Genomic DNA, 22,084 nt, shown 5'->3' on the forward strand with positions numbered 1-22,084 from the left:
AGGTGCCCTCCAATCTCTTTTGACTCTTAAAAAATGAACTAGGGCTTTCAATTTCCAATCAAATGAGCCCTTTTTTGAAGTTAATACAAGCATCCCTTCCATAAGACCCATATATGCCCCCAGGGCATAACTTACAATGCCTGCCCCTGGGCCCTGGGGGGTTGTGTCAACACCTGATTTTTTTTATATGACCTTTGAACTATTTTTAAAAAAATTGCTATCTTAAAATTTTTGATGGATGCATTTAGAAAAAAGGGTTTGGGGGGGGGGGAGAAGCTGGTTACCCTCCAATATCTTTTGATGTTTAAAAAGTGAACTAGAACTTTCAATTTTCAATCAAATGAGCCCCAGAGCATAACTTACAACCCTTGCCCTCAGGGCTATAGGGAGGGGGGGGGTTGTTATCCTCAAAGACCTAATTTCCTGAATTTTCAACTGTTGAACAAAATGGATATCTCAAAATTTTGATTAGATGTGTTTGGGGATAAGGTGGGTGAGAGAGGGGGTTAGTTTCCCTCCAATAACTTTCAACTATTAAAAAGGGCACTAGCCCATTGAATTTCCAATTGAAAGAGTCCTTTTTGAAGTTTCTATGACAAAGCTTTCTATAAAAACCTTTTACGCCCCCAGGGCATAACTTACAACCCTTGCCCTGAGGGCTGTGGGAAGTGTCCTCCTCAAAAACATAATTTCTATCTGAAAATCAACTATGCTGAACAAAATGGCTATCTCTAAATTTTGATTGGATGTGTTTGGGGAACTGGTGGGCATGGAAGGGGTGTTAGTTGCCTTCCAATCACTTTTAACATTTAAAAAGGGCACTAGAACTCTCAATTTCCAATCGAATGAGTCCCCTTTGAAATTCCTATGACAACCCCTTCCATATGAAATGCCACTGGAAAAAAAAATCATAATAATAAAACATTGGAGCTGTATGGCCTTTACTATAGGCAATGCTATAGTGTTGCCTCTAAAAGTGGTTTGATATTAGCTAAGTAGTCTAAATATTATGTAGAGATGATGAGTGGAAAGCAAGATTTTCTACATCCCCACCCCTCCTGCCCAATCCTACTAAAATGATGGGAAAGAAAAAATCTAAATTAATTTGCACTTCAAATTGACTATAATTTGCACTCTGCTATAATAATCATATTTTTTCTTAATCCTGGTAATCTCTTTTGTAAACCCCTTTTCCCTAACCCTCTTTTCCTTTAAAAAATTTAAGCCAACAATCATGTCAATGGTTTTTTTTTCCAAAATTTAGGAAATGTATTGGCATATCTTTAAAACTTTATAAATTTGGATTGAGCAAAGTTGTGAAGCTGAAAACAATTTTGTGGTACTTCAGTTAAGCAGAAGATCTATTTTGCAAGGTTTCACATACAACACACATATTTTTAAAGGTCATCAAAGATCAGGACCCTCTAGAGGGAGAAGGAGTGGAGGTAGGTAGTTCAAAATACCTTCCTGAGACACAGGCTAGTTTAGCCTGTAAACCCATCCCTGAATTTTTAATTTCATAACCTAATCCTTTTCCAAAATAGCCAAAAGTAGCTAAAGTTGTCAATGTTGATCAACAAACCCATGTGATGTTGTGGAATTTAAACTGTGAACTATTGACTCAAACTGAGTGTCTAAGACATTTTTCCAATTCTAGTGTTAGACCCTAAAGTGTTAAATTATAGTTACTTAATACTCACCTTGGTGTTTTATTCAGTTTATGTGTTTTCCAACTATTAATATATAAGTTTAGTCCCCTGGAGATTTCAATGTCAACATATTTTGAATTATTCCTGTTGGTGTTGCCAATACAATTTTCTTTTGGTCGAATTTTAAAATCCAGCCAAAAAAATGATGCCACCACACATTGCAACACACCCAAGAGAAAGCCCAAAAAAGAATGTGGACAAGTGCATGCTCTGTAAACTGGACCTTGATGAAAACTCAAGTGTGCTGAATTGCAACAATTGTGATAAATGAATGTGTTGTGTTTGTATGAACATATCTGACAATGAGTATGCTCTGCTAAATAAAATGGAAGATATAAGTGGTTTTAAATGGACCTGTCCACAGTGCAAGGTGGCTGCTCCTGCTGTCAAAACTCCTATGCATTCCACAGCTACTATTAAAGACATTACACAAGTGATGTCAAGCTATGTCAAGCTATGTCAAGCCTCCAATCAAGTCTCTCAAACACAACTGTGCAATCTGAGACCTCACTTAGAGCAGAACTCAGTGCTATCAGGGACAAAATGAACAGTGTTGAGGCAGCTTTATCATCCAAGTGTAATGCTGCCAAAACTAAACAGATTGTTTGGGCAGAGGTCCAGGCTCTGAGTGTAAACCTCCAGCAGTCCCTTGAGACAGAAGTACATGAAATAATCTTTGCCAAAAAAGATCATGACATGTGTAAGAACAACATAGTTGCCTACAGAATTCCAATATCTAGCACAAAAGATGATGCAAGTCCAAAATTTCCTGTTGAACAAGTATGGAATTGCATGTGGTCCCTTAAGTAATGTTTGATGCTTAAATGGGCAGAGTAACAGAACCATGGCACCTAACACTCCTCCACTGCTGTTGTTCACTGTGTCCTCCTTCCAAATCAAGAAGCAAATTATGAAAGAATAGTTTACTAAAAATGAGGATATCCAGTTCTGCCATGACTGCTTGAAGCAGAAGTGTGAAAAGAATAAGCAGCTTGTCAAAAAAGTGAAAGAATGCACAACTGCAGGCAAACAAAACCTTGGCAAAAATGATTTCAAAATTGTGAAAAAACATGGTCTGTCTACATCTGCCACAATGCAGATGTAGAACCCCAAAAATCAGACAGTGTACATAGTGTAAATACTAGTGTTATATCTACTGAAAGACAATCAACTGTTTCTAGTGCTGTTTTATCCAAATCTGAAACAAACTCTGAAAGTTTTTGGACTGCAACTTCATCAATGGCTGAGACAACCTTTGCCTCACTAGATGACCACATGGATGAGCCCCATTGCCAGACCAACCACCAAAATAAGAAACACCTACAAAGAGTAAGTCCAACTTTTTCTGCTCTTATTATTAATGTTGACCAGCTTACTAACAAACTGAATGAGCTGAAAATTGTTGTTTACTCAAAAATTATGATCTGGTTCTTCTGACCAAAGTCTAGTAGAACTGAGTTGGCTGAATCCCATATTAAGTTCCCTGTATATTTTTTTATTTCAAATTTACACTCACCAAATTGTAGACACAGTACATTGGCACTTGTCAAAGCATCCTACAGTGCCCAACAAGTTAGTATATCCTGCAACTCAGATTATGTGGAAGCTATATGGTCTGATCTCACTGATTACAACAACACTGTGGTAACTTGAATAGACTGCATATATAGGAGCCCCTCTGCCCCAGATCAGCTTGAAATGGAAAGAGTGATTACAAGTATGTTTTTTAAGGCAACTGCAAGCTTCAAAGAGAATTTGCTGATAGCTGGTGACTTTAACTTCCCCACCCTCCACTGAAGAGAAGGCTTCCAATTTGACCCTTTCCAGCAGGATAGAAGCTCCTCTAATCCTTTCTGTAAGTGCCCTCATGATCTGATCCTACCTCAGGTAATTGAAAAGCCAACCAGGCATTGACTTTCTCAGAGACCAACCCTCCTTGATTTGGTATTCCTTAGGAATAAAGAACAGCTACAAAGCACAAGTTACCACCCCCCCCTTTAGGCAAAAGTGACCACTTTGTCATCAAAGTCAATATTAGCCTTACACAAGATAACAAATGATTATATCAAGAAGACTTACACTGACTATGCAGCAATCAAAGTAGAGTTGAGTGGTGTGGACTGGGGATCTTTGCTTCAAGGGGAGGCAGACCAACAGTGGATCAGATTCCAAGAATTACTAGATGTTAACAAGTCAGCAGGGTCAGATAACATTCATCCAAGGCTCCTAAAAGAACTGGCTAATGAGATATCAACTCCATTATGTCAAATATTTCAGAAGTCTTTCAACTTAAAGATGGTGCCTTTGGATTGGAAGAGCTCTTATATTACACCAATATTTAAGAAAGGTGACAAGACAAATGCAGAGAATTATCAGCCAATCAGCTTAACCTCAGCTGTAGCCAAAACCCTGGAATGCATTGTGAACATCAAAATTCTAACACATCTTCTGTTCAACAGTATACTGTCACCAGACCAGCATGGCTTCCTTCCCAGAAAGTCAGTTGAGCCCAAATTACTTGAAACCTACAATATCATCACTGACCTTCTGGAGAGGGGATTACCTGTTGACCTTATTTTGCTTGACCTTGCCAAAGCATTCAACAAGGTGCCCCACAGATGCCTTAGGGCCAAATTATCAGCAGTTGGCATCCACAATCATGTAGTAGAATGGGTGATGAATTTCCTGACAGACCAAGAGCAGCAGGTCCAACTTTTCACCATTAGCAGCAATAAAGTATTCTTTAAAGCATATGATGTTGTCTGTGGAGTTCCTCAGGGTACCGTCCTAGGCCCCACCCTCTTCCTCATTTACATAGATGATATGACAAAGGAAACTACAAATAATATCATGCTTGACACTGATGATTCTAAGCTTTTTGGACCAGCCATTCAACAAAGCCTGCAATCAGACCTCCAGAGAATACAGAAGTGGACTAGTAAATGGCTGCTCAAGTTTAACATTAATAAATGCAGTGTCCTCCATTTTGGCAATAACAATCCTCACCACCAGTATACCATGTGTAACCAGAAGTTGCAACCTGATATTCAGCTACAAACCAGTCATGAAGAACAAGACTGGGGATTACTTGTTGATGAGCAACTGAAGTTCCACAGGCATTGGCAACAAGTTGTGTTGAAAGCTAATTCAAGTCTAGGTCTGCTGAAATGCACTATCACTAGCTGCTCCTGTACTGTCTTCCTGAGACTTTACAAGGCTATTGTTAGGCAATTCTTGGACCTTGGAAGATGCCTGACCTCCCCCTCCTACAAGCATGACACCAGAATAACTGAAGGAGTTCAAAGACATGCCACCAAATGCATCATGGGTCTGCAAAATATACCATATGATAAGAGACTGGAGCACCTAAAACTACCAACACTGGTCTTCAAACATTGCAGATGTGATATGATGCTGAACTACAAAATATAGTAGTCAACCAAAAAACACCCTCCTCAAAAATGTACAGGTCAACAACACTAGAGGACACTCACAGAAGCTAGCAAAGCAAAGAGTGAAGACCAGAATTTGCCAAAACTTTTTTACCAAGCATATTTCTAACAACTAGAACAACCTCCAAGACAAAACCATGACTGCATCCATTAGTGCCCCATTCAATTCAAGACTCGACAAAGAATGGAACAACAAACCATGGAAATATAAGTGGCACAGTCCATCCCTCTCAGCTGCCAACTAATGCAACATCACTGAGCCTATTTCACAGTGACATTCCAAATTAACATCATTGACATGGAGCAGAACAGATACAGTATAGACCTTATTACACTCCAAAGTACAAATTAAGGTAGTTAAAGTAGCCTAAAGTTGAATTTTAACATAAACTGTACTATTTTCTATTAGCCATCTGGGTAAATTTCTACCAAATCATATTATTGACTTATGCATAAAGTGAATATACCACATGATGCCTTTTTTTATGCTGATTATGAATATAGTAATAATTTCTATTGGAAATGAATTTCAGCCCCCCCCCCTATATATGCCAATTCAGGGTATGTATTTCCACAGCCTAACCTAACCCTGAATTGGCATATATACGGAGGGGGCTGAAACTCATTTCCAATAGAAATGATTATTATATTTGTAATCAGCATAAAAAAAGGCATTGAATGGTGTATTCACTTTATTCCTAACTCAATAATATGATATGGTAGATATTCACTGCCATCTGGTGTATCCCCTTGAGTCTGTAGACTATTCCCTCAAAGTTTCACTTTCCTAACCTAACCCCTTTCCAAGATAGCAAAAAGTAGCTAAACTAGAATTTTACCAAAATATTTTTAAAAAAGCATTGAATAGTTTGTTTTTTTTTTCTTCAATAGGCTAGCAAATTAATTGGGGAAACAGAAGTCTTAGGCTATAGGCTATCTAGGCAGGGCAAAACCAATTTTCTGGTTTAAATCTAGAATAGGCCAAACGCTATTTGCACCAAACCATATGAATATCCAGTATCAAATTCAGTTCTATAGAGTGCGAAGTTTTAATCAAAGCCATTAAGGTTTTATAATTACCTGAAGAAACTTGAAATTTACATAAGTTAAGCCTGTTCTATTTCTTCACAAATGGCATTAACCAGCATTGCAACAAGTGGTCAATATGTACCAAATCATATTATTGAGTTAGGACTAAAGTGAATACACCATTCGATGCCTTTTGTATGCTGATTACTAATATAATAAGCATTTCTATAAGAAATGGATTTCGCCCCCCCCCCGATATAGGCGATACCGAACCTAACCCGGGAGGGGGAGATATAGGGGGGGGGCTGAAAGTCAATTCCGCTAGAAATGCTTCTTATATTCGTAATCAGCATAAAAAAAGGCATCAAATGGTGCATTCACTTTAGTCCTAACTAAATAATATGATTTGGTAGATATTGACCCAACAAGTTATCTATAAGCCCTATATTCATGCCCAAAACAGCACAATCACTCCGCATTGTCAAAATAGTCATTGGAACATGAGCTGTTTTTCTCGTTATTTCTGCGTTTAATTCAATAGATTGAACACATGAGCAGACTAGCTTAAACCCAGCTAATTTGATCTGTAGGATTTATTTGAAACATCAATGGGACTAAGGGTTGCTAAGGAGAAGTGAAAAAGCTGTTTTTCTCTCCATTTAGAGTATCTTTGAAAAAATCTCAGTAAGTTTTAATTTGAGCCCTTAAAGGTGTAAAATTGCAGTTTACAGTTGAAAATTAGTAACCTTTGCAAGAGGAGTAGAGGCAGGTATTTTGAAATAATATCCCGGGGAATCATTGAGGGTCTGGATTCAATTTCCCCAACTACTTTCCAAGATATAAAGAAATGTTTTGTCAAGAATCTTACCCAAATCACATTCTAGGAAGTTTTTTGCAGCTTAGAAGATTACATTAAAGACATCTGGGGGGAGGGGGGGGGGGTAAAATGGGAGCTGAGCTACTTTTTACGATCTTGGAAAGCAGTTAGGCTAGGTTAAAAAATGAAACTTTCAGCAACAAATCCAAGGCCAAAAAAAAACTCTGGGAAGGTAGGCTATTGCCAAGCTACTAGGCCTATATTAACCTTGTTCTGATTTCTAAGTTGGTAAAAGTTTGCAGTTCTGCCTTATGATAAGAAGAAATGTTAAGAAAGCAATTCTCACTTTAAAATATTTATAATGGGTAAAATTCTTACTTCTTTACTTTCAGTAAAATTGAATTTGAAATTCAATTGCTTCTATTTAACTGTATCCCAGGTATGAGGTGGAGTGGGTAGGCAACTGTGCCAAATTCAAACCAAAACTCATGAAAAATGTATTTCTTTTAATCTAAGGCAGAATTTTAACATAAACTGTACTATTTTCTATTAGCCATCTGGGTAAATTTCTACCAAATCATATTATTGACTTATGCATAAAGTGAATATACCACATGATGCCTTTTTTTATGCTGATTATGAATATAGTAATAATTTCTATTGGAAATGAATTTCAGCCCCCCCCCTATATATGCCAATTCAGGGTATGTATTTCCACAGCCTAACCTAACCCTGAATTGGCATATAGGCTATAGGGAGGGGGCTGAAACTCATTTCCAATAGAAATGATTATTATATTTGTAATCAGCATAAAAAAAGGCATTGAATGGTGTATTCACTTTATTCCTAACTCAATAATATGATATGGTAGATATTCACTGCCATCTGGTGTATCCCCTTTAGTCTGTAGACTATTCCCTCAAAGTTTCACTTTCCTAACCTAACCCCTTTCCAAGATAGCAAAAAGTAGCTAAACTAGAATTTTACCAAAATATTTTTAAAAAAGCATTGAATAGTTTGTTTTTTTTTCTTCAATAGGCTAGCAAATTAATTGGGGAAACAGAAGTCTTAGGCTATCTAGGCAGGGCAAAACCAATTTTCTGGTTTAAATCTAGAATAGGCCAAACGCTATTTGCACCAAACCATATGAATATCCAGTATCAAATTCAGTTCTATAGAGTGCGAAGTTTTAATCAAAGCCATTAAGGTTTTATACTTACCTGAAGAAACTTGAAATTTACATAAGTTAAGCCTGTTCTATTTCTTCACAAATGGCATTAACCAGCGTTGCAACAAGTGGTCAATATATACCAAATCATATTATTGAGTTAGGACTAAAGTGAATACACCATTCGATGCCTTTTTTTATGCTGATTACGAATATAATAAGTATTTCTATCGGAAATGAATTTACGCCCCCCCCCCCATATAGGCGATACCAAACCTAACCCTGAATTGGCATTTATAGGGGGGGGGCTGAAATTCATTTCCGATAGAAATGCTTATTATATTCGTAATAAGCCTAAAAAAAGGCATCTAATGGTGTATTCACTTTATTCCTAACTCAATAATATGATTTGGTAGATATTGACCCAACAAGTTATCTATAAGCCCTATATTCATGCCCAAAACGGCACAATCACTCCGCATTGTCAAAATAGTCATTGGAACATGAGCCGTTTTTCTCGTTATTTCTGCGTTTAATTCAATAGATTGAACACATGAGCAGACTAGCTTAAACCCAGCTAATTTGATCTGTAGGATTTATTTGAAACATCAATGGGACTAAGGGTCGCTAAGGAGAAGTGAAAAAGCTGTTTTTCTCTCCATTTAGAGTATCTTTGAAAAAATCTCAGTAAGTTTTAATTTGAGCCCTTAAAGGTGTAAAATTGCAGTTTACAGTTGAAAATTAGTAACCTTTGCAAGAGGAGTAGAGGCAGGTATTTTGAAATAATATCCCGGGGAATCATTGAGGGTCTGGATTCAATTTCCCCAACTACTTTCCAAGATATAAAGAAATGTTTTGTCAAGAATCTTACCCAAATCACATTCTAGGAAGTTTTTTTGCAGCTTAGAAGATTACATTAAAGACATCTGGGGGGAGGGGGGGGTAAAATTGGAGCTTAGCTACTTTTTACTACCTTGGAAAGCAGTTAGGCTAGGTTAAAAAATGAAACTTTCAGCAACAAATCCAAGGCCAAAAAAAAACTCTGGGAAGGTAGGCTATTGCCAAGCTACTAGGCCTATATTAACCTTGTTCTGATTTCTAAGTTAGCAAAAGTTTGCAGTTCTGCCTTATGATAAGAAGAAATGTTAAGAAAGCAATTCTCACTTTAAAATATTTATAATGGGTAAAATTCTTACTTCTTTACTTTCAGTAAAATTGAATTTGAAATTCAATTGCTTCTATTTAACTGTATCCCAGGTATGAGGTGGAGTGGGTAGGCAACTGTGCCAAATTCAAACCAAAACTCATGAAAAATGTATTTTTTTTAATCTAAGGCAGATCATCAATTTTTATAATCTTATATATAGACAAGGAGGAAAGATCAGAGCTTGAAAATATATTTGGTATGATCTAATTTAGACTTTGAGTTCACTTTTGAAAGTAGGCTAAAAGGTAACAAAATTAGCAATTTTTAAGTAACTTGGGGTTGAACCTAGGGCCTAGAGTAGGGAGGGAGAATTGGGCACAGTTAAACTCTGAGCAACTCTGATGTTCTGATTACAGCAATAAAGCACTTTGAATCTCATTAAGTAAGACTTATTGTGCTATAGATTTTAGTTCATTAAATTGAATAAACTGAATTATTAGCCTACTGACACATGTAAATGTCAGTTCCCTTTGGAGAGGAAAATGAGAAAGGTGAGATAAGGGGGTAAGGTTTATATTAACAGACTAATCAGATAGGTAAAAAATCATACCACTAGCATCAGAATTTCATCCCGAGTCCAAATATAACACTCATTTCTGTTGCAAAATTATTTTCAAAATTACTTCTAAGCTTCTTTAAGTTTCATCAATTTTGCCTGTTTTTTTTTCATAGAAACATCATGGTGGCAATTCAATTTGAAAAATACTAAATTTTGCTGAAAGCTGTGATTTGAATTGAAATATACTAAATCTTGTAGAGCAGCAATTTGACTTTGCCTATTGTTTACATACAGTATTGGATATTGGGAAGTATACAGATGTTTTCAGAGATATTCTTTTCTGGTAAGGGGGGGGGGTCCTCCCACATACCCACCTCACCCATGCCAGGGTCTAATCCAAATTCATACCACTAAATAAATTAGGTCACTTTAAAGTGACCTAGTTTCACAACTTAAACCTAGTTTCACAACTTAACCTAGTTTTGGGTGAAGCTGTACAAAATAGGTAGAAATGGTAGAAAATAAATAGAAATGCAGCAAGAGCTATGTCATCCCAAAGACCAAAAAGAGAAGATTTTGCAGCTATTCAGTATCAGATAGAAAAGGGAGTTTCTTGCATCAGGCCAGGATTAAGCCTCATCAAATCCTGATATTTATAAATCACTTTCTGTTGGATGATTGGGACCATCAAATGGTTATTGAGGAACTCCAGATAAGTAAAAAAACAAGCATTGACTGGAGGTCTTTTTGCTCAGAAGTTCTGATGGCTTGGAAAGGAAACCAAGAACCTATAGGAGGGCAGGGTGTTGAAGTTGAAATCAATGAAACTTTAATGGCAAGAAGAAAGTACAACAGGGGAAGGATTTCACAGCAAGTTTGGGTTTTGGTGGAATAGAGAGAGAGAGCAAAAGAAAAATTATTGTACCCCTGACTGATGGCCAAGAAGGCCTCCAAAGAACAAGGAAACTTTAATTCCTATTATTAAAAAATATATTAAGCCTGGAAGTGCTATTTACAGTGATAAATGGGGAGCTTATAGTACATTGTCCAGCCATGGATATACTCATTACCAAATCAATCATTCAGCCAATTTTGTTGATTCACAAGACTGTTCCATTCATACTCAAAATATAGAAAGTCTGTAGAGACACTTCAAAAAGCACTCTAAAAGACCAGAGCTACAAACAGCATACATGGAGCAGTATGTGTTGCACTTCTTATTTCTGCAAAATTTTGAGCAAAAAGACCAACATCATAATTTTTGGATTGAAGCTGCCAAGCTCTATCCTCCTGGAATTGATAGGGCCCCTAGAGCACCAGACAGTGACACCCCTAGTGCATCACAAAGTGATGATGAAGAGTTAGATATGAGTGATTAGTTTCTTTACATTAAGTTCTGTTTATCTGATATTTATAAAACTGTATATGTAGCTGTCATAAAGTGTTTGTTTGGATGAAAGAAGTTTTGGTGTTTTTAAAGAAGCTTAGAAGCAATTTTGAAAATAATTTGCAATGGAAATGAATGTCATATTTGGATTCAGAATGAAATTCTGAAGCAAGGGGTATGTTTTTCCAAAAAAAATTAATAATTCAAACTGTTTAGTATTTCTCAAATCAAATCAATGCTCAACAAGATTTAGTATTTTTCATATCAAATCATCACTCAACAAGATTTAGTATTTTTCAAATTGAATTGGTGCCATGACATTTCTGTGAAAAAAACAGGAAAATTGAAGAAACTTAAAGAAGCTTAGAAGTAATTTTGAAAATAATTTGCGACAGAAATGAGTGTTATATTTGGACTCAGGATTAAATTCTAATGCTAGTGGTATGTTTTTTTTATCTATCTGATTAGTCTGTTAATATAAACCTTACCCAAGATAAGTATAATTTAAAAGGCCTCCTTGGGGCAGAATTTAGTTTGGATCCATTATAGAAATTGTATTTGTCTAGTCAAACTACTTTCCAAGATACCACAGCATAAACCCCATCATCTCAACTTTTACCAGAACTTAGGTAAGAGAATCTACCTCAAGTTGACAGAGAGGATGCTGATTAAACCTGCATTGCTTTGACTCTGTTAGTATAGAACCCATCTTATGTTTGCTAAGGAAGCATGTAGGGTAAGCAATTCTTCAACACTATGGTTGGTTTTGAATCCCAACTAGGCTACTTACAAAAAGATATTAATGAGAAAAATAAAGCAATAAACAAAGCAAGTAATACATAAAGCATCATCCATTAAGAAAGCAGGTAGTAGGCAAAGATAGATGTTTACTCAAGTCCCAAAATTGCATGTTATTTCTTCAAATGTTGAGCTTGTAGTTGCTGAACTTTTGATGCTGGTCTGTGATAAGTTTCAATAAGGGGCTCTGTTCCTGGGTGTGGACACTTTTGCCTGGCACTGGAACTGGGTAAATACTTGGTAATGTTTCCTGTTTAATGAAATGTTGGTCCAATATTTCTTGACCAAACTAAGACTCATTTCTCACTCCAAGCAGAATGCTTCAACAGATGTCTGTGGGCTAAACTTCTAGATAAAAGTCATTAAAAGGCAATTTTATAGAGTCTAAGATCCAAATTTATGATTCTTTACTTTACCAGGATAATGACTGCCAGATGATTAGAGAAAGACAGTCAACATGGAAAATGTCAAAAACATGATATATATTGTGAAAGTAACAGCCTGTTTTAAGGATTGTGAAGCTACCCCAAATTCCAAAGCCAGTTTTAGAGGTTCTCTGCCTCATTCATGGCAAAATTGGAAAACCAAGAAGAATTAGGATATGAGCTAGCCTTATTCCTATGTAATTTTAGAAGTTACCAGTAGAGCTGCCAAAGAAATGTTAAGATTGATAGTATTTTTTTTAAGCTTTGTGTTAATATAAAGATGTATTGCCTGTTGTGTTGGAAGTGTTCTTCATTTAATGTATCATCAAATAACTTTCTTTTATTAATTTCTAATATATTTGTATTGCTTTAGTTTTTTGTAATCAGCTCTTATTATTTTGTGCATATTTTGCCTTTTTTTTTATATTCTCTCCATTTTTTTAACAGTAACTACAAGTTTGGAAATATTTGTTTGTGAGAGATGTTTTTTGAGACTTTATTTTATTTCCTACCTCATAGTAAATTTCTAGTCAAAACATCCTTTAAAATGGTCCTGAGTGAGAAGCATGCTTGAAGCAAAATATTTTGCTATTAAAAATTTTGGCAAATAGAATGATTATTTATGTTAATCAAACACAATTTACTTCAAATGATCTTTATTTCTAGTTTGTCATGTCTGAATATTGGAAATCAACTCCAAAGAAGTTTTGTGATTTTTGCAAATGTTGGATTGCAGACAACAAGGCTGTAAGTTTTTGTGCTTTTTCTCTCTCACTCTCTTTCTCTCTCTCTTTATTCTTCACTCTTTTCTTGTTTTATAAAAGGAAATCACTGGCTATAAAACCAATGGGTATGTTTATAAAAGGAAATCACAAAAATTCCCTTCTTTATTAAGAAATAAATAAAGTGGTTGATCTTGTTAAGACTGTTTGGGTTATCAAAATGCTATTCAACAGGTAATAAAGATTGAATTGTAAATTTCCGTATTCTAATATTGACAAACTTATACCCAAAGTAAAATAGTGGTTTTGTTAAAAGCATTAAAAACAAAAATACCTGCTGATTTTGGTATATTGTTACAAAAACAAGGAGAAAAACTCTTTATTGCTTATTTCTGTTCCTTGTTTTCTGAACTAATGGATCTAGCCAATTACCAACTTTTGTGGAGTTTTTTTTTTGTAAATAAGAAGTTAAAATAACTCCCTACTCAGCTTTTTAATATAAGCTAATGCAGTAGAATGCCTTGTCAATGCAAAGTGTATACAATTTCTATACTATTACCACTGCTGCTGTTATATGATATAGTCCTTTTCTGGACTCATTTTCTGACTTTGGTAATATAATAACATAAGGACTATACTACTTGTTATGTGGTTTTGGTTGACTGTTGTAAACTAGTTTCTTATTCATCAAACATTTTCTGTATATGTTTGTGTAAAGGGGGTGAAGGTGAGGGGACACAATGCAGACAAGAGCAAAGTTTACATTCCTTTGAGGAGACTGGGCTGGCTCTGTTTTGTTGAACCTGTTTATAAATCCTTGATTAAAAAAAAAAAAAAAATCCATAAGTGAAGTTTTTATGGGATAGTAAAGCGCTAGCTTAAGCCAAAGATGAGCAGAAATAATGTCAAATAATAATTCAAACTTAACCAAACAAATAATGAGACAAAAAACAAACAAACAAGAATTACAATGAATATTAACATTCAAACTTAAAATGAATAGGAAATACTACAAACAGGAGTAGGGATAATCCTCCCTAAGGGTGGAAGGAGATATGCTTGGGCTCCCAAAGAAGAATTTTAAGCTTTGGGCCTTGGTCCATTCCCTCCACAGGCGGTTCATCAAGTGTAGCTCTATCCCCCTCTTTCTGTCTCTAAAAAGCTAGACCTCTAGTAATTTGCCTAAAAGTAGATTTTAGACCTAGATGGAATCTGGAATTTTACAGTTGGTTCATCAGACTTATTGAGGTGTATTTCCTCTTATCCCTCTGTTTTTTTTTTTGTTTTTTTTTTTGTATAATGTCTACCCTTGTCTACAAACACATGTGCAGTGATATGATGACTTATAAGCTCTTGGCAAAGGAAATCAGCAAGCACCTCAAATAGCTGACCATCAACTCCACAGGCTTTTAATTTGTATAGAAGTCCCTCGTGTCATACTCTTGGTAGTGCGGAATTATACAGTCTAACATAGATCGTTTTCTAAAAAAAAAAAACATATTGTGTGTCAGCCAATAAGCGGTGTGACTTAAGGTGCTGATAAAAGGTCTTGTTGATGACACTCTCATAAAATTTTGCTACATAGGACAGGTGACTGATTGGCTGATAAGATCCTACATTAGTAGGGTCAATATCTTCCTTAGGGATAGGTACTACATGAGTAACTTTCCAGGCTTTTGGAAATGTTCCCTCTGCAAAACAAATTTGAAACAGAGTGGCGAGAAGACCAGCAAGTTCAGGGTAACACCTTTTGAGGCCAATGTTAAACATTGTATCAGGCACTGAAGATTTGGTGACATCCAGTTGACAGAGCGTTCTAAACACCTTGCTACTGGTTATGTTTACATCAGTGATTTTTGCATCTGTTCGTTGAGGAAAAGAGGGAGGGGAGAGTTCCACGTCCTTAAGTTGAGAGACCTTCCTAAAATCTTTTGCAAAAGCATCCGCTTTTTCCCAGCTAGATTGCATCACCACCCCTTCAACATGAAGTGATGGAATTGAGGAAGATTTAGATGAGGGTAGGGGTTCTTTGACAATGCTCCACCATTGCTTTTCAGGGCACTTTTTAGCTTTGCTTCAAACTTGCATTTTTAATCAGTTCTTTCTTGGTGTGTGGCTTTAACAGACTTGTTCCAAACTCTAAAAAAAAACATCCCGATTTTCGTCCGATTTTGTCGTGCACCATTTTTTATGGGGCTTCTTTCTGTCCCTTGCTGCATTTCTACAAGCAGCAAATAAATGTATTTAAACATAACTTTTCTCTTATTCTTCATAGTGCTATAACAGATCATATACTCAAAGTTATTAAGGAATAAAAGTGCAAGGGAAAGAGACAATTCTTAATGTGGATTTAAGAATTTTGCTGTTTTGCAAGATAATACTCATTCTGATGATCTTTTTTCGACGCAGGTATCTGATATGCAAATAGAAAACATGCAGGTTTTAGAAGGAAGTTGATGCTGAAAAATTTTATTTCAGATTATCCACTCAAATACTTAACTTGATCGATTAGCAGTAATCAACAAACAGAACAAACAGTTGTGTAAAGGTAATGAGAAAGGATTTTCATCAATGAATAATGAACCCTAAACCAACAAAACTTGCTGTTTTATCTTTTTGAAGCCTTTTGACTTTATGCAACAAGTCCTTTTTGGTGGCCAACTGGGTTCTCCTGATTTTAGTTATGATATTAGTCTTATCATCACTAAAGAAAGAAGCCGTATGCATTTCAGAGGCAACGCTATAGCGTTGCCTATAGTAAAGGCCATACAGCTCCAATGTTTTATTATTATTTTTTTTTTCTAGAGGCACCGTCGTATAAATTTCAAAGGTGGCTCATTCGATTGGAAATTGAGAGTTCTAGTGCCCTTTTTAAGAGTCAAAAGTGATCGGAGGGCAACTCGCCTCCCCCCCCCCCTCACGCTCTTTATTTCCCAAATGCATCCAATAAAAATTTTGAGATACCCATTTTGTTAAAAATATTTCAATGATACCATAACAAAAATTTCGAAGTCGACATAGCCCCCAAGGGACTGGGGGCAGGCGTTGTAAGTTATGCCCTTGCAGCATATATGGTTCTTATGGAAGGAATGCTCGTATAAACTTCAGAGAGGGCTTATTTGATTGGAAATTGACAGTTCTAGTTCACTTTTTAAGAGTCAAAAGATATTGGAGGGTAGCCAGCCCTCCTCCCACGCCCTTTTTTCCAAAGTGCATCCGATAACAATTTTTAGATAGCTATTTTGTTAAAAATAGTTCAAAGACCATATAACGAAAACTCTGGTGTTGACAGAACCCCCCAGGACCCGGGGGCAGGCGTTATAAGTTATGCCCTGGTTCTTATATATGGTTCTTATGGTTCATTTGATTGGGAATTGAGAGTTCTAGTTCACTTTTTAAGAGTCAAAAGAGATTGGAGGGGATCTAGCCCCCCCCCCTCCACACCCTTTTTTCCTCAAACCCTTCTGATACGAACTTTGAGATAGCTATTTTTAAAACAGTAGTTCAAAGACCATATAATAAAAACTCCTGGCCAGCCCCCCAGGGCGTGAGGGCAGGCGTTATAAGTTATGCCCTGGGGGAATATATGGTTCTTATGGAAGGGATGCTTGTAAGATAGCCATTATGTTAAAAATTGTTCAAAAGTCAGATAACAAAAACTCAGGTGTCTACACAACCCCCAGGGCCGGGGGGCAGGCGTTGTAAGTTATGCCCTGTGGCATATATGGCTCTTATGAAAGGGATGCTCGTATAAACTTCAGAGAGGGCTCATTTGATTGGAAATTGGAAGTTCGAGCTCACTTTTTAAGAGTCAAAAGAGATCCAAGGGCAACAAGCCCCCCCTTAATACCTTCTTTTTCCAAACCCATCTGATGAAAATTTGAGATAGATATTTTGTTAAAAATGGTTCAAAGGCTGGATAAGGAAAACTTCGGTGTCAATACAACCCGCCAGGGCCCGGGAAAAGGCGTTCTAACTTATGCCCTGAAGGCATGTATAGTTCTTATGAAAGGGATGCTTGTATAAACTTCATAGAGGGCTCATTTGATTGGAAATTGAAAGTTCTAGTTCTGTTTTTAAGAGTTAAGAGATTGAATGGTGACTAGCCCCGCCCCCCACGCCCTTTTTTCCCCAAACCTATCTGCTACAAAATTCGTTCAAAAATTAGATAACAAAAACTCCAGTGTCGACAAAATCCCCCAGGGCCCAGGAGTAGGCGTTGTAAGTGTTGTCCTGCAGGCATATATGGTTCTTATGGAAGGGATGCTTGTATAAACTTCAGAGAGGGCTCATTTGACTGGAAATTGAAAGTTCTAGTTCTAAATTTAAAAGGGGGCTCTTTTGCTTGGAAATCGAGAGTTCTAATGCTCTTTTTAATAATCAAAAGATATCGGAGGGTAACCAGCCCCCCTCCCCACGCTCTTTTTTTCCCAAATGCATCTGATAAACATTTAGAGAAAGTTATTTTGTTAAAAATAGTTCAAAAATAATATAACAAAAACTCCAGTGTTGACTCAACCCCCTAGGGCCCGGAGGCAGGCGTTGTAAATTATGCCCTGGGGGTATATATGGTTCTTATGAAATGTATGCTCGTATAAACTTTAGAGAGGGCTCATTTGATTGGAAATTGAAATTTCTAGTTCACTTTTTAAGAGGCAAAAGAGATCGGAGGGCCCCCCCCCCTCCATGCCCTTTTTTCCTCAAACCCATCAGATAAGAACTTTGAGATAGCCATTAAAAAGAAAATGGTTCATAGACCATGTGACGAAAACTCCGGGGTCGACACAGCCCCCAAGGGCCCGAGGGCAGGTGTTGTAAGCTATGCCCTGGGGGAATATATGGTTCTTGTGGAAGATATGCTCGTAAAAGTTGAGAAAGGGCTCATTTGATTGGAAGTTGAAAGTTTTAGTTCAGTTCTTGAGAGTCAAAAGAGATTGGAGGGCAACTAGCTCCCCCCCCCCCATGCCCCTTTTTTCCCAGATGCATCCGATAAAAATTTTGAGATGGCCATTTGTTAAAAATTGCTCAAAAGTCAGATAACAAAAACTCAGGTGTTGACAAAACCCCCCACGGCCCGGGGGCAGGCGTTGTAATTTGTGCCTTGGGGCATATATGGTTCTTATGAAAGGGATTCTCGTATAAGCTTCAGAGAGGGCTCATTTGATTGGAAATCGAAAGTTCGAGTTCTATTTTTAAGAGTCAAAAGAGATCTGAGGGCAATGCCCCCTCCCACGCCTTCTTTTTTCCAAACCCATCTGATGAAAATTTTGAGATAGACATTTTGTTCAAAAAATAGTTCAAAGGTCGGATAAGGAAAACTCTGGTGTCAATACATCCCCCCCGGGCCCGGGGGAAGGCGTTCTAAGTTATGCCCTAAAGGAATGTATGGTTCTTATGAAAGGGATGCTCGTATAAACTTAATATAGGGCTCATTTGATTGGAAGTTGAAAGTTCTAGTTCACTTTTTAACATTCAAGAGATTGAAGTGCAACTAGCCCCCCCCCCACGCCCTTTTTCCCCAAACTCATCCGCTACAAATTTTGAGATAGCCATTTTTTTTAAATAATTTAAAAATCAGATAACAAAAACTTCGGTGTCGACACAACCCCCCAGGACCCGGAGGGTAGGCGTTATAAGTATTGTCCTGGGGGTGTATATGGTTTTTATGAAATGGATGCTCGTATAAACTTCAGAGAGGGCTTATCGATTGGAAATTAAAATTTCTAGCTCACTTTCTGAGAGTCAAAAGATACCCGAGGGCAACTAGTCCCCCCCCCCCACACACACACCCCTTTTCCCCAAACTTATCCAATAAAAATTTTGAGATAGCCGTTTCGTTAAAAGTAGTTCAAAGGTCAGATAAGAAAAATTCCTGTGTCGATGCAACCCCCCAAGGCCCGGGGGCAGGCGTTGTAAGTAATACTCTGGGGGCATATATGGTTCTAATGGAAGGGATGCTCGTATAAACTTCGGAGAGGGCTCATATGATTGGAAATTGAAAGTTCTTGTTCACTTTTTTAGAGTTAAAAACAGATCGGAGGGCAACTAGCCCCCCCCCCCTCCACGCCCTATTTTACTCAAACCCATCCAATAAAAACATTGAGAGAGCTATTTTTTTAAATGGTTCAAAAGATCATATGACCAAAACTCCGGGGTCGACACAATCCTTCAGGGCCCGGGGTAGGTGTTGAAAGTTATGCCCGGCGGGCATATATAGCTGTTATGGAAGGGATGATCGTATAAACTTCAGAGAGGGCTCATTTTATTGGAAATTGAAAGTTCTAGCTCTGTTTTTAAGAGACAAAAAAGATAAGACGACAATTATCCTCCCACGCCTCTTTTCCCCCAAATGCATCCGATAAAAATGTTGATATAGCCATTTTGTTAAAAATAGTTCATAGGTCAAATAACAAAAACTCCGGTGTCTACACAACCTCCCAGGGCACGGGAGCAGGCGCTGCAAGTTATTCCCTGGTGGCATATTTGGTTCTTTTGGTTCTTTTGGAAGGGATGCTCGTATAGAGTGCTCATTTGAATGGAAATTGAAAGTTCTAGTTCAATTTCTCAGACTCAAAAGAGATCGGAGGGCAACTAGTCCTTCCCCCCTCCACGCCTTTTTCTTCCCCAAACTCATCCTATAAAAATCCTGAGGTGGCCATTTTGTTAAAATAGTTTCAAACGTCAGATATTAAAACTTTGAGGTCGACACAACCCCCCAGAGCTCGGGGACAGGCCTTGTGAGTTGCGCCTTGAGGGCTTACATAGTTCTTATAGAAAGGATGCTCGAATAAACTTCAGAGAGGGCTCATTTGATGGAAAATGGAAAGTTTCTCATTTTTAAAGAGTCAAAAGAGATCGAAGAACAATTAGCCCCCCCCCCAACCCCCACGCCCTTTTTTTCCCCTAATCCATCCGATAAAAATTTTTAGATAGCTATTTTGTTAAAAATAGTTCAAGCATCAGATAATAAAAACTCCGAGGTGGACACAAACCCATATTTTACTTTGATTTTGGTACTTTGATACTAGTTTTGATACTTTGATTAACATTTGACTTTGAAATAAAATAGTTTAATTTTGAAATAAAGTATTTTTAAAAACTTGAAACTTTTCGCAATAAAAAAAACAAAAATTAATTATAAAAAAACTTTCCGAAAAAAAAGTTTTTCAAAGAAAAATAAAAGCCATTTTAAACTTAAGATCAGCAGATACAAATACCTCTTAAAACAAACAAACAAGAGTTAGTTTGTATATGGTCTCCTACTCTCACTGTAAAAGTCTAAAACCTACTGCGTCATGGCGCTTTACTGAAAACTATATGTGTCTTGAACAGTCTTAAAAAGTATAAACAAAATCAAATTGAATGTTTGATATATAATGATGTTAATTGTTTAAAGATCCATCAGTTCAAGATTTTATTTCACTGTAATTTTATTTTCATTTTCAATGCTGTAAGAACTGGAACAGAAAATATTTGTAATACAATTCGTTTTCAGTAAAGTGCCATGACGCAGTAGGTTTTAGACTTTTACAATGAGAGAAGGCACCAAACTCTTCTTTGTAGGGATTTTGGTTCGTTTCAAGCTTGATTTTCATATGCAATTTAAGTTTCACTCGTTTTAAGATTTATTTATTCATTTACTTTAGTATCTATTGTATGTTTGTTTGCATTGATTCTTTATCTAATTTCTGTTCGTTTTGGGTTTCATTTATACTTCAATACCAAATATATTTTTTTCGTTTTAAGCTTGATTTGCATATTCAAATTCAGCTTAATCTCTTCAAGATTTATTTATTCATTTGTATTTGCTTGTTGTATTTTGTTGGCTATGATTGTTTATTTAATTTCTATTCGTTTTGGGTTTCATTTATTCTTTAATAGTAATTTCTCGTCGTTTTGTGTTGGAATTTTAACAGGTACTTGTATCTGCTGATTTTAAGTTTAAAATGGCCTTTACTTTTCTTTGAAAAACGTCTTTTTCGGAAAGTTTTTTTTTTAACTAATCATAGGCAGCGCAATAGCGCTGCCTAAGTAAATAACGATGTTGGCACAATGTATTATTTATTTTTTTTTCTTGGTTTTAGACCAGGGCACTTCGTATCGAAGGAGTTGTCATAGAAACTTCTAAAAGGGCTCACTCGATTGAAAATTGGAGTGGCTAGTGCCCTTTTTAATAGTCGAAAGTGATTGGAGGGCAATTAGCCCCCCCCCCCACCACGTCCTTCATTTCCCCAAACACACCCAATCAAAATTTTGAGATAGCCATTTTGTTCAGCGTAGTTGATTTAAAGATAGAAAATTTTGTTTTTGAGAAGGTCACTCCCCCACAACCCTCAGGGCAAGGGTTTTAAGTTATGCCCTGGGGGCATATAAGAACGATGTTGGCACAATGTATTATTTATTATTTTTTCCTTTAGACCAGGGCCCTTCGTATCGAAGAAGTTGTCGTAGAAACTTCGAAAAATGCCTTTTTCAATTGGAAATTGGAGTGGCTTGTGCCCTTTTTAATAGTCGATAGTGATTGGAAGGGAACTAACACCCGTTCCACGCCCACCATTTCCCGAAACACATCCAATCAAAATTTTGAGATAGCCATTTTGTTCAGCGTAGTTGATTTCCAGATAGAAATTATGTTTTTCTGGAGGTCACTCCCCCACAACCCTCAGGGCAAGGATTTTAAGTTATGTCCTGAGGGCATATAAGAAAAATGTTGGCACAAGGTATTATTTTTTTTTTTTTTCTTTACACCAAAGCTCTTCGTATCGAAGAAGTTGTCGTAGAAACTTCGAAAAGGGCTCATTCAATTGGAAACAGGAGTGGCTAGTGCCCTTTTCAATAGTCGAAAGCGATTGGAAGGCAACTAAAACCCCT

At 36.9% G+C, this 22,084-nt stretch overlaps 2 protein-coding genes across 2 annotated transcripts in view; one reads left to right on the forward strand and one right to left on the reverse strand.

Moving 5' to 3' along the window:
* LOC148955110 (uncharacterized) overlaps positions 1-6,349 on the reverse strand; it is a 70,017-nt gene extending 63,668 nt beyond the window's left edge. The window contains exon 1 of the mRNA XM_089100397.1: positions 6,242-6,349. The gene's annotated coding sequence lies outside the window, so the exon portion shown is untranslated. The remainder of the gene's footprint in view (positions 1-6,241) is intronic.
* A 2,358-nt stretch (positions 6,350-8,707) lies between these two features.
* LOC148955111 (WW domain-binding protein 4) overlaps positions 8,708-22,084 on the forward strand; it is a 30,284-nt gene continuing 16,907 nt past the window's right edge. Inside the window, exons 1-2 of the mRNA XM_089100411.1 lie at positions 8,708-8,862; positions 13,158-13,238. Of these exons, the coding sequence (XP_088956537.1) occupies positions 13,164-13,238 (75 nt within the window). The 5' untranslated portion in view covers positions 8,708-8,862; positions 13,158-13,163. The remainder of the gene's footprint in view (positions 8,863-13,157; positions 13,239-22,084) is intronic.

This window comes from Artemia sp. Qi Xiang Cuo, chromosome 2 (assembly GCF_049724085.1).
Source record: "Artemia sp. Qi Xiang Cuo chromosome 2, ASM4972408v1, whole genome shotgun sequence".
NCBI lineage: Eukaryota > Metazoa > Arthropoda > Branchiopoda > Anostraca > Artemiidae > Artemia > Artemia sp. Qi Xiang Cuo.